Raw genomic sequence first — 11,900 nt, 5'->3', positions numbered from 1 at the left:
GGGGTTTCCAGAGTGGGTCTTACCAGCCTTGTCCGGTACAGAGAGGCCTTCAAGGAGGGTCCACAATACACACGCGCTTAGGGAAATACACATTAAGTGTTTTTATTGACGGATCCTGGTTTCTTTACCTCACAAACATAGGGCATTAATACACCCATCAAAGCTGGCCCGCAGCCCTCACCCTCCCGCCCACGCCAAGGCGCATGCGCGCCCCTACCCCCGCCCCGCGCCAGCCCGGGAAGGTGGGAGGCCGTGCGGCGCATGCGCGGTGGCCCCGGCGCCGCAGGTGGCGCCTGCGCCGTAAGCGCCTTCCCCGCCGCCGGCCGCGAAGGGGGGGGGGGGTCCGCGGCGTGAGGCAGTGGGCATGGCGGCGGCGGGCGCGCTGCGTCGTGCCTCGGCCGTAGTGATACTGCTGTCGCCGCTCAGGGCGGCCCTGGGGCTCCCGGGTAAGGGAAGGGCCCCTTCTGCTGTCACTCCGGCGCTCCTCCTCCGCCGCCGGCCTGGGAGCCCGGGGGGGAAGGGTGCGTGTCGGTGGCGCGTGTATCTGCCGTGTGTAGTGTCCGTGGGGAGGTGCGTTTGCTCTCGGCAGAGCGCGGAGGGGGAGCAGCAGGAGGTGACGGCCCCCTCCTCCCCTTCAGCGCCGTCTGGGTCGGGGACGGCCGGGCCGTGTACCCGGCGCGGGGGGGGGACGGGGTCTGTGAGAGGCCTTGCCGAGCCTGCGGGGCCGGGCCGGGGCCGGTGGTCGGGGGGGGGGGGGCAGGTGCCGCGCAAAGCTGCGCGTCCCCGCAGAGCGGCTGCTTTCCCGGGGGTGTCGAGTTAGCTGTGAGCTCCTCCTGCCGCCGCGGCTCTCCGGGGAGCTGGAAGTAAGTGGGACAGATCGCTTGCTTGGGGGTGGAACACGCCTGCGTGGGAGGCTTCACCAGGCACCTGGAGAGCTTGGCTGGCGGTCACTTCTGAGGGAGATGAGCCCCTGCCCAAACGCGTAGTGCCCCTCCTTGCCGCTCCGGGTGCAGCGGTCGTCTGACTTCTTGAGTTTATTCATTGCCTTGAATTTTGAGAGGTGGCTGCTCTTCTTGATGAGGTAGTGAACCTCGTCTGAGTTTGCCCGATGTAGGAGTGAGTAAAACTTACTTGCCACTAAGGGTGCACGTGTCATATCTGCATGAAGACACGAATGCAGTGCGGTTTTGTTGATGTTCTTTCTTTCTGTGTGTTCAGAGTGATAGTGTGATCAGAATAGCTGGTTCATGAGTGTGCCATTAGGTGCTCTGAGACCGGGCTAAGCAGCAGTTCCTGCTGGCAGAACTGGTGGCCGCCTTACTGCTGTAGTGTAGGTGACTGCATGAAACAAGGTGTGGACAATGTTGTATCTGTTATCTACCAGAGCTGTGTTAATCTGCTGCTGCTACTGGCAGTGGGTAGGTCACAGTGCTGGACCATTCCCAAGGTTATTTGGAGGATTTCTTTGGCTTTGCATGTAGCACTGGTCTCGATCACAGTGTCTGTTGGTCATAACACAATTAAAATTGCACAGTGATTCTGATATGAAGAGAATTCCATAGCATCGCGCAGGGGTCCTGTGGTCTTCCTGTAGCTAGCTCCTTCTGTCTGTAACTTGCTTTTGTAAATATTAAGTACCACCTTGCACCTTTGAGATGTGCTTCCCTGCTCTCACTAAGGTCTTTCACTGAAATCAGGAGGAGAAATTACTGGATAGCTGCTCAGTTGTTGATGTTTTTGTTTGTCTAAAGGGAAGTCTGAGAGCATGACTCCAGTGAGCCTTGCTTTTGGATTGGCTGGGGTAGTTGCTTTAGGGTTTTGCATTATTCAGGTTAGGATTGCTGCTGATGCGCTTAGAGTAACTTGTGAAAAGCAGAATACCAGTTTTTGGAATAGCTTAGCAGTTGTGTCTTGTAGCTGCAGTTTAAACCCTGCCCAAATGTGTTGAATCAGTTTGAGCATACCTCCAGAGTGCTGCAGGATGGAAAACCGGTGACTTCAGAGATGGTTACCAGGGCTTAAGGGGGAAAAAAATACTCCTTTTTCTATCAAGTTTAGTACTTCTTGGTGTATGTCCTCTGTTAGTGGCAGGTGAAGAAGTGACTGGCTTACTGATAGAGACACAAACCAAAAGCCGTAGCATGGATGCATCTTGAGTAAATATACCTTTGATGTGGCATTTATACCCTTTATAATAATTGGTGCATCAATAGGATAAGGAATCATTGCATTGTTTCAGGAAAGATTTAATGTTTTTAATCTATAGTTTAAATGGTATAATTTCTGTTAGACTATAGGAAAGCGCTGGATACTAGCTGCATCCTGCATCTTCTATGCATCCACATTTACTAATGCACATGCAAATTTAACAACAAACAAAACTCCCAAAACCCCTTGAATGTTATTTCTCCGATAGTGAGAAAACAGAACTCAAAGCTGTGGAACAGTTAAGTGGTGTGATGCTGTCATGGCTGTCCCTGTTTTTGCAGTATTTATCCAGCTGTTGTACCACTAGGAAGCCCTGATGTATTTGCGGTTGCATAGTTTTTGTAGCCCCCTATTTATTGACAGTATTGAAAAACCAGTCTTCTTCTAATCTAAGAATTAAGAGTATCAAAGCCTTAGAAGTCTCGACCAAGCTTTCAGTTTAACAAAAATTATCGTGCTGAGTGGGATAATAGAGTGCATTAAGTCTCCATAACACCTCTCTACAAATCACTTGCCCCCACCCACAGCAGAGGTACAACTGACTGCTAAACTTAGATTGAATACTATAGCAGCTGTTGAGATTGAGCATAGTTACTCATTAGTTAGCATTTCCTTTGTTAATCTTTTTTTCCTTGTTTGAAACCAACTCACCTTTCTGATGGTTATTAATGTGAATAACAGAGTCCGCCCTAGTGTTTGCTTTCCAAATGTGTCTGGTTTGTTATCTTGAACTAAAACAAAACAAAATAATTTTAAGTTTATGCTGATAGGAAAACTTCTCACTCATGTAATACGTTGCAGATCACTTTGACAGAAGTTGCACTAAAGGATCTTTCATTTTTAAATATTTGCAAAATATTTAGGTTTGCAAAGTGCTATTTCATTCTGGATAAACATAGAACAATCTGAGTACTGGAATAATGTAACCTCTCCAGTGAGAATACACCAAACCATGTAATGGGTATCTGTGCCTTTTCTGGAGATGCATAAGAAAATCATACCTCTGCAATGGTCAACTCTGTTTCTTATGGGATATTTCTAATGTATTGCTCTGTATTTACAGAAAATGTAGCTTTATTTTGTTTTTTGGGTTTTTTTTAACCTTCTGTGCTTCATATCTGAGAAGAAGATTGATGTTAAGATGGCATAGTTTTAAAATGACCCTCTTTTTCAGTGTCCCTGGCAGTAATCTTTAACTTAAGCAGAAATCGCTACTGATGATATGATGAAAAAGGCTAGGTGTTATTTAATTTGGTTTTAAACAATGCCAATGCTGGTTTGTGTTCATCATGTCGAAAAAGTTAGACACAAGATTCTTTCCTAATTCCCACTTTTGAACTTCCCCATTGTATATCTCCTTCATAGATCTTATGGATCTGGAGTTTTGGTGAAGATGTTGTTTTGTCCTTCAGTTTTAATTTTCATCAAAAATTTGTCACCTCATGTACTTGTAAACTTACCATTGCACAGAGTACTTCAGTCCCAGAATTATTTTTTTTTTTTAATTCAGTTTGGAAAAAACAAAAAGGAAAAATAAAAAGTTAAACTAAGCAGATGAAAAATCTTACCATTTCATGTGAAATGAATAAATATATTCAAGATGGTATAAAACCTGAGGACAAATGAAGTACAGGAAATCTTAGCATTTGGCTTCAGTCAACCACTTTGCTAATTGTTGAGTGAATTCCTTACATGGTTGGCATTTCATGATTTGAGAATGAATCACAATCAGCTTTCCCTTTGAGGTTGATCAATATTAGTTAGTCATTAAGGAATAGAGGAGATACTTTTCTCTTGAGCCAGAGTATCTTATTTTCACATAATATGCCTGTATTTCCTGAATCCTAGTTTTATAAAATATTAGTATTTCTGCCAAGGTTATCATGATGATTGTACTAAATAGCTCTTTTTATTAGTTTGCAGGCTGAAATCTTCAGTCAGCTTTCTTACTCGACCAGATCGACCAAATCTTGCTTATCATAAACTAAAAGGCAGGAATCCAGGTGTTATTTTCCTTCCAGGCTTTAATTCAAATATGAATGGTCAGAAAGCAACTGCCCTTGAAGATTTCTGCAAGTCTCTAGGTCATGCCTTCATCAGGTACATGCAGAGCATTGTTCTTGAGAAAATGAAACTAGTATCCTGTGTTGGGGGCAGGGGTTTTAACAAAAATATGTAAACTTTGACATTTGGATTGGAATGCATGCTGTACGCAAGCTAAGAAGTGTCTGTCTTCCATTTCAAATGTAGGTTTTCTGTCTGTAGTGAGACTGAGGTAAATCAGGAGAATGTATTCTGAAAGTAATTCAGAAAATTCTCTGATAAATTTCTGTAGTCTAGCCAGTGCTATGTGCTATGTTAAGGCTATAGGCACCAAAATGAAAAAGAAAGAACCTGGAGTTCTAATTTTTTACGTTGTCACTATAAGCATGCTTCTTAACTGCCAAATCTTACTAAATTATCCAGTATCTTCTGGTTTTAGAAGAACATGTACGTGCTTGGTGATACTCTCCTTTGATAGACTAGGTTGAATGCTGAGTTTCCTAAGTCTTCGTATTTGGGTATAGCATTTGAAAGAGTATTTATACATTTTAAAAATACCTTTAAAACTGAAGTATTTGGGTTTTTTTGTTTGTAAGGGAAATTCTTTGTCTGGGAAATATACTGGTAAATGTGGATATTGTTATGTCAAATGATAACAGAATGCTGCATCACTTAGTTGCATATGTTGTGTTTAAACCTCTTTTCGTGTGATTTCTGGTGCTAGTGATATGTGGGACCAAGTAAGAAAATATTCAGTGCAGTATCTTGTCCCCCATTTAATTTGATTAAATGGTACTGTTTAGTTAGCTTCTATGTTGCTGTGGACAGTACTATGACTTTCATTTTGATGATTCCTTTTTCAGATTTGATTATACAGGATGTGGAAGTTCAGATGGTAAATTTGAGGAGTGTACAATTGGGAAGTGGAGAAAAGATGTTCTGTCTATACTGGATGAACTTACAGATGGACCACAGGTTATATTTTATTTTTAAATATAGAATGCTTTTTGTCCTCAAGGTAGAACATTAATCAAAAAAATGCCATAATAGGTCTGGTCGATAGTAGCTTCCATTTAACAGCTGACACCTGCTTGCTTTCAGGCTGAATCATTTGAGAGGTCATATTCATCAGAACTCTTTTGCAAGCAAGGTAGATCACATAATCATGGAAAGATGGGTTGGCAGGACCTCCTGGAGGTCGTTTACTAGAGCCTCCTGCTTAGAGCAGGGCTGTCATCCTAGGGAGTCTGAGAAAGCCTGATGGTGGAGGTTCCACCTGACAGGAGACAGGGAGATGTTCCAGTGCGGCGCAGCCCTCTTAATGGAAAAGTGTGTCACTGTCCCATGCTGATGCATTAATTAAAGGATTTGTAGGAATGTTACAAGTTAAGATACTCTATATGACAAAATAGCTAAAAAAAAAAAAATCGGCAGAAGCAGCATTTGACTTCTTCCATTACTTTAGAAATGACTGTGAGAAACAAAATCTCCTGCAACCTGGAAATACCTAGTATTGTGTTTAAGACAATTTTGTATTATGAATTCCTTGTGTTGACCTCTTTCACTGCACTGAGCCTTTACCATGTGCATTTATTTTGAGAAGGAAACATAAAGTATGCATGTGATACTGAATTGTTTCAACTCTCATTTTGTTTACAGTGTTTCAGTCTCAGACAGCAATAACCAGCCATGCCAAACAAAAAGAATAATAAAATACCAGATCCTATGGTGCTTACTCAGGCAAAATTTCCACTGGAGGTGACAGCAGTTCTGCCTGGGTAAGGACAGCAGGATTATGCCCAAGGTTTAAGTAGTTAAAAAAAATGAAAACTGATACTTTGTAGAAGAAGAAAAAAATTATTAGCTGTTTCCTGTAAAATAATATCTTATTTTCTCTCTTTTTCAGATTCTGGTGGGCTCCAGCTTGGGTGGATGGTTGATGCTTCATGCTGCAATAGCACGCCCAGATAAAGTAGCTGCTCTAGTTGGAGTAGCTGTAGCAGCAGACCATCTGGTAACAACTTTCAAGAAGCTTCCCATTGAGGTAAATGTTGACGGTTGGCTTTTGTGCAATCTAAAAATCTATCAATCATTTAAGAAATTCTATTGTTCAAACTACTTTTCCTGCAAGTCTTCTGGTAAGTTTTCTGTGTTTGTGGTGGAGGTAAGCTGAAAATTTACATTAATTTAGAAGTCTGAAAAATACTGTGCTTCTAGTATGAAGCTAGTGTGAGGACTACCTAGATTGTGTTTATATTATTACTGTGGCATATAGGGTGTGAAGTCAGGTCCCTGTAGTTCAGCAGTCTGTTGGATTTCAGTGTTGAATATAATACATTTGCATCCAGATTGAATCCTTGTGCTTTCAAGGACAGAGAAGTAGCTGCTAAAGTAATTGAGATGACATTGGATAAGATGAGTCTGACACAGGTTGTGTGTCTAGAAAGGGAATTCTTCAGATTAGTGTGTTTGTAAAGACTATAAGATTTAGGTAGTGGGATGTCTCTAAGTTGCTTCCTTGATTATGATAACATCCAGTCTTCAGGAAAGTAAACCAGGTGTTATTATGTGACAAATATGGCAATAAATAACTCATACTATAGAATAATTAAATTATTTTCCTGATTTTTTTTTTTTTTTTTTTTCTGAGGCACTTCATAGTGTCAGTTTTTCTACTTTACGACTAAGGTAAGATTCTGGAAATACAGTATTTAGACACAGCTATTGTGGCAAGAACTGAAAAGACCCATCACTGGAAAATTCCTTTTTCCTAGGATTCTCCTTGTTTGAGGTTCAGTGAACTGATTGAAGCCGAAGAGGCTTACTGTTCACAGTGGCTATACATCTTTTTCTTTCTGATAGATTCTGGCTGAGAAAATGTCACCGGTGAATCCTAACTAGATTAATTTGCAGGAAAGATGTACAGAGTAGCTTTTGTAACATGATAGGGGGTTTGTCTTCTCAGATGCTGGAAGGCGAACAGGAATATACCTTCTCTGCTAATAAAAATGAACAAAGTGAAATTTTACACCTGGGAAAGTTTTACTGCATTTAGCACAGAAATAAGCTGAGGTGCTCTAAAGATCGTGTAACATCTGTCTTGTCTATTCTTTGCTTTCTTTTTTATAGGCACAAAAAGAAATAGAAGAAAAAGGTGAATGGAAGTTTCCAACAAAGCATAATGAGGAAGGATATTACTCCTTGACATATGACTTTATCAGAGAAGCAGAAAATCACTGTGTGCTAAATAGTCCTATTCCTATAACGTGTCCCATACGACTTATTCATGGCATGAAGGATGGTGATGTTCCTTGGCAGATCTCTATGCAAGTTGCTGATCGTGTTTTGAGCAAAGATGTGGATGTTATCCTCCGCAAAATTGGCCAACATCGGATGAGTGAGAAGGAGGATACAAAACTTCTTGTGAATACTGTTGATGATTTAATTGACAAGCTGGCAACACTAATATAAGCCACAGAGTAGCATAAGTGCATGAACTCTATACCTGACTCTTTTCCATGAGTAGCAGAAACCCTGTTCTTAACAAGATGATACGAAGCCTGTGACTATCACAGTAGGAACTGAGCTTTATCTGCTGTTTCCTTACCTCTGTTTCGTAAATACAGGTATTTTATTAATGCTGCATTTGCACAGACAGTCCAAAATGTGAAGGAGTGCTGCTGTTGTGTTCAGAACCTCTCCTTCACCACTTAAACCTTCTTTTGCAAACTTCCTACACTTTGGTACTGAAATGTTGATTCATTTTTGTTACTATTGGCCTGTACAGTAAAACTTTTAATTTTCCATGTCTTTGACACCTTTTCAGTATTGTCCTTTTCCTGTAACATTCTTGTATCTTTTGTCTGAAACCATCTGTGCAAGGCAAAATAAAACTTGTTTACTGAAGTTATTGTTATTAGAAATAGTGAATAACATGAAGCATAATAAACAGATTTCAGATAAATTATTATATTGTTCGTAAGTACTGTTAAAATTGAAAAGCGGAAGGCACACCCTGATGGTGTGCTTGGGGTACTACATAAGGAAGAAGTTAACTTCTAAGAACGCAGGGCCTCAAAGTGCAGATAGACCTCTTATCTATGCTTATCGTTAGGGTTTATGTCCTCTTCTCCAGGCTGTCTTTTTGTAATAGTTAATTTGTGGGCCTACTGTTAAGGGAACAATATATAATCTTGGTGTAAACGGAAACTGGATCAATACAGTGACTCTTTTATAGTAACTTCCTTGAAGTGGGGAGTACAGTACCATAGAGCATCACTGCCTCTTTTCTATGACTTGAGAACTGTGGATTACTAGGAACAGTGCCTTCCAGAGTTTGGAATTTGAGGTGCATGAGTGCAAGCCTGAAAACTGTAAATGAAACTTGATAATTCTTGTAATGTAAATCCATAGAATTTAATAGTAAATGGATTTAATTGCAAATGTCCAAAATATGGTGCCGTCATATATTTGAGAGAGAGAGAGGAACTTAGGCGAGAGGCTGGAATTAGTTCAGGCTGGCCTTAATATGAAACATCAGTCAGAAGTATATGGTAGTTTCTGGCTTTATTATTTTAAGTTGTAAATGACATCGCTACTGCTACCTTAAAAGACTAAAGCTCCTGGGGGTAAGGTATTTCTAGAGAGTTTGTAATTTTCAGAGTTAGGATTGTCAGTAGAAGTGTGTTGTATGGAGCTTTGCTGAGGTAGTGGTTTTTAATTAAAAAAACTCCCACACAACTAAAATAAACTAGAACCAACAACAAAACAAAAAAACCCTAAATTTCAGATGAGTTCCTGTAGTGTGGTTTTATTTAGGCTTCAATACTGCAAAACGCAAGAAGCTGCAATTCTGCTATAAGAGTAAAAAAGATGGCTCTAGTTTAGATGCAAATGTTCTAATTCAAGTGTACAAATTCCCCAATTCAATCTAGCTTGGGATACTTGTTTGAGAAATTACAACATTCCATGAAATAAAAATTGTTTCCAAGGATTTCTGTTTCTGGAGTGGATTTTTTTTCTGTCTATATGAATATGCAATTCACTACTTTCTTAAGCTTTAAAACCTCTTCAATGTGTTTTTTACTTGAGCCATGTTTATGTTTTGTTAAACAGTTGTCATCTTTGTACGTATTTATGTGACTTTCATCTGATAAAATCTGAAAAATAGATTTTGTGAGTTTTAATTGTGATTTGACTGTGTCTTTAAGTTACTTGAAAACTTTCTGCTCTTAGCTTACCTGTGACAGTTTTTAATCCACTTTTGTACATCTCTTAGATTGCTTAATTGGAAGAAAAATTTGAAAAAAGTGGATGGCAATAATTCCAAAATAGTTAGTTTTAATTAAGGTGCAAAGTTACCAGTTGTGATAGATCTACTTTTTGTTTACACATGTTAAAGTTACTTCAGTAACTGAAAAGTTTTGAGCTATTTTTTTGAATTGGGAGTTATACCTATAAAGAATTTAACTGTAGTACTTCAGACAGGGAAAGTCTTTATCTGTCTGTGTAAACTGTAGCTGTGTATTTCTCTTGAAAGAATTGCATTGTATTCATTCAAAGCTTCATCTTAGCCTCTATTAAATAATTGATATTTTATGGGTAAGGTCTTTTTGTTACAATGCCTTAGAGCAAGATGGCTGAAAACAAATGTGAAGGGGAGCAGTTGTGTGAGCAGTTTTCAGGGTTGTGGGGTTTTTTTCTTGTTTGGTGGTGGGGTTTTTGTGTTTGGGTTTTTTTCCCCCCATTATTCTGCTGTAATAACATTAGATGGGAGAAGGCAGCATAACAGCGTTGACACAATTGTTGAAGATACAAAACTGCAGCATCAGTTGCTTAAACCACAGCATTACTGAAACCTAATCATAGGGAGGTGGGGTTTTTTTTGCACACCACTTGTTTTGTAGTTCTATTTTTCTCTCTGCTTGCTAAACAGAGGTTAGTGGTAGCATTTGCATTACAGGTACACCCAGAATTTGCTACATACAGTGAAGGCAGAGGTGATACTTTCATCATAGAGACAGTATTCCAGATAGCATTTTGAGATTCAGTGAATGCTAGTGCCCATCTCTCTGTGTTCACTTACGGTTTTCTAAATTCAGTCTGTATTCCTTAAATATGAAGAGGTGCCTTTGAGGTAGACCTTATGCAGACAGACTTTTTCCTCTAACTTTGCCACGGTAGTTCCATTGGTATTTTTCTTCACAAGCATAGCATTTTTCTTGTGTTCATGTTGGAAATTGCCAGCATTTTGATTACTGTCAACTTGGCATGTTCAAATGCCTGAAAGAAGGGTTAGATCATAACCGAGAGACTAACATCCTACATGTGACTAGCTCTTGACCTCTCAGGAAATTTTCACAATCTTGAATAATGTAATATTCACATATGGTGTCATTCCGATTTTATTTGTTGCTATGTTTTGTGCCCCGAGTTAACGCCTGTGGCATATCTTTTGTCTTTGCCAGTAGATGCCTAGATAGTGAATTATTTTCAAGATTAGTCATGTTTAAAAACAAGTATTTCTTTCCTCTGTAAAAATACTGTATTAAACTAGGTATTACATGTTTGGAAGGCTCTGCATGGTGCAAGTTTTTAAAATCCTTTGTAATGTTCTGTATTTTTTTTTGTTATGGACTTCTAATTTGCTGCCAAATACAAAGTATGTTTTGTGAATATATAGCATACATTTCCTCAACAGTAAGCTTGACTCACATGAAACGATCAGTGTCTTTCGAATTTACCAACTCCATCTTGTGCTGCCTGAGGGGCGTTGGTTTTGTCCAAATACCTTAATCTACGCTTAACTATTTTCAGTAGCGCTCTTAGCTTAAGTCATTAGCATTCTCATTGTCTTTCACTTTTGACAGGTCTGAAAATGAGTTCTGGGCTCATCTGTCACTGAGTGTAGTACGGACATGTTGGGGCTGACACTGCTGTCGCAGTACAAGGAAGCTCTGGACAGGAGCTGAGCAACTCCGCTGCTTGTGGTGGTGATTTTGATCAAACAATAGTAGTTGAATAAGCACCTCGAGGTATTTATCTTATATGTAATGCTTAAACTACATAACATTAACTCCTGCTGAGGAGTTAGTTACAGTCATTCAAATTTCATGAGTAAATAACAAAAAGCTTTTATAGCTAGGCAGGAAGCTTAATGAGCACATAATACCAGAAAAAAACGGGTAACATTTTTCATTAAAAAGAAACAAAAGCATTGCTAGCTGACTTCAACTGTCCCTAGTCCTTACCAACATTTTCATTTCAGGTCTGTTGCAAAATCAAACTACTTGAGACCTGTGAAACAAACAATCCTGCTTTCTGAAAAGGAGGAAAATGGTGAGGCATGTTTTCCCATGTTTGGCATTAAACTCTGCAATAGATCTGTGTGTGTTGAAAGAGTCTCTTGAGCTCATTCAACTTGTTTCCTAATAAAAAAGTGCTCTTATTCTGTGTGTATTGACCAGTTTCATATATGCTTATTTTTATCTTGTCAAGTATTCTACTTGTTCTGTCTCTTCTGTTGTTTGGCTTTGTATTACACACTAACTTTTTTTTTGTTTTGGAGTTAAATGGTATTAAGTGTTTCATGTAGTTTCAGTTTAGTTAACTTATTTTCTCTTGCATCAACACTAAATACAAACAAAGCA

General features: G+C 39.7%; 1 protein-coding gene across 1 annotated transcript; it reads left to right on the top strand.

Moving 5' to 3' along the window:
• The first annotated feature begins 287 nt into the window (after positions 1-287).
• Positions 288-9,819, top strand: ABHD10 (abhydrolase domain containing 10, depalmitoylase). Its single transcript, XM_075034093.1, has 5 exons — positions 288-446; positions 4,125-4,308; positions 5,115-5,226; positions 6,158-6,295; positions 7,381-9,819. The coding sequence occupies exons 1-5, from the start codon at positions 365-367 to the stop codon at positions 7,720-7,722; spliced, it is 858 nt and encodes a 285-aa protein (XP_074890194.1). The 5' UTR covers positions 288-364; the 3' UTR covers positions 7,723-9,819.
• Positions 9,820-11,900: the final 2,081 nt, after the last annotated feature.

Source organism: Buteo buteo, chromosome 8 (assembly GCF_964188355.1).
Source record: "Buteo buteo chromosome 8, bButBut1.hap1.1, whole genome shotgun sequence".
Classification (NCBI taxonomy): Eukaryota; Metazoa; Chordata; class Aves; order Accipitriformes; family Accipitridae; genus Buteo; species Buteo buteo.
This window is presented reverse-complemented; position numbering and strand designations above follow the sequence as displayed.

Coding starts and splice junctions, on each gene's coding strand:
- ABHD10 (XM_075034093.1), top strand. CDS start 365: ATGGCGGCGGCGGGCGCGCTGCGTCGTGCCTCGGCCGTAGTGATACTG. Junction 447..4,124: donor GGCGGCCCTGGGGCTCCCGG/GTAAGGGAAGGG, acceptor TCTTTTTATTAG/TTTGCAGGCTGAAATCTTCA. Junction 6,296..7,380: donor TCAAGAAGCTTCCCATTGAG/GTAAATGTTGAC, acceptor TCTTTTTTATAG/GCACAAAAAGAAATAGAAGA.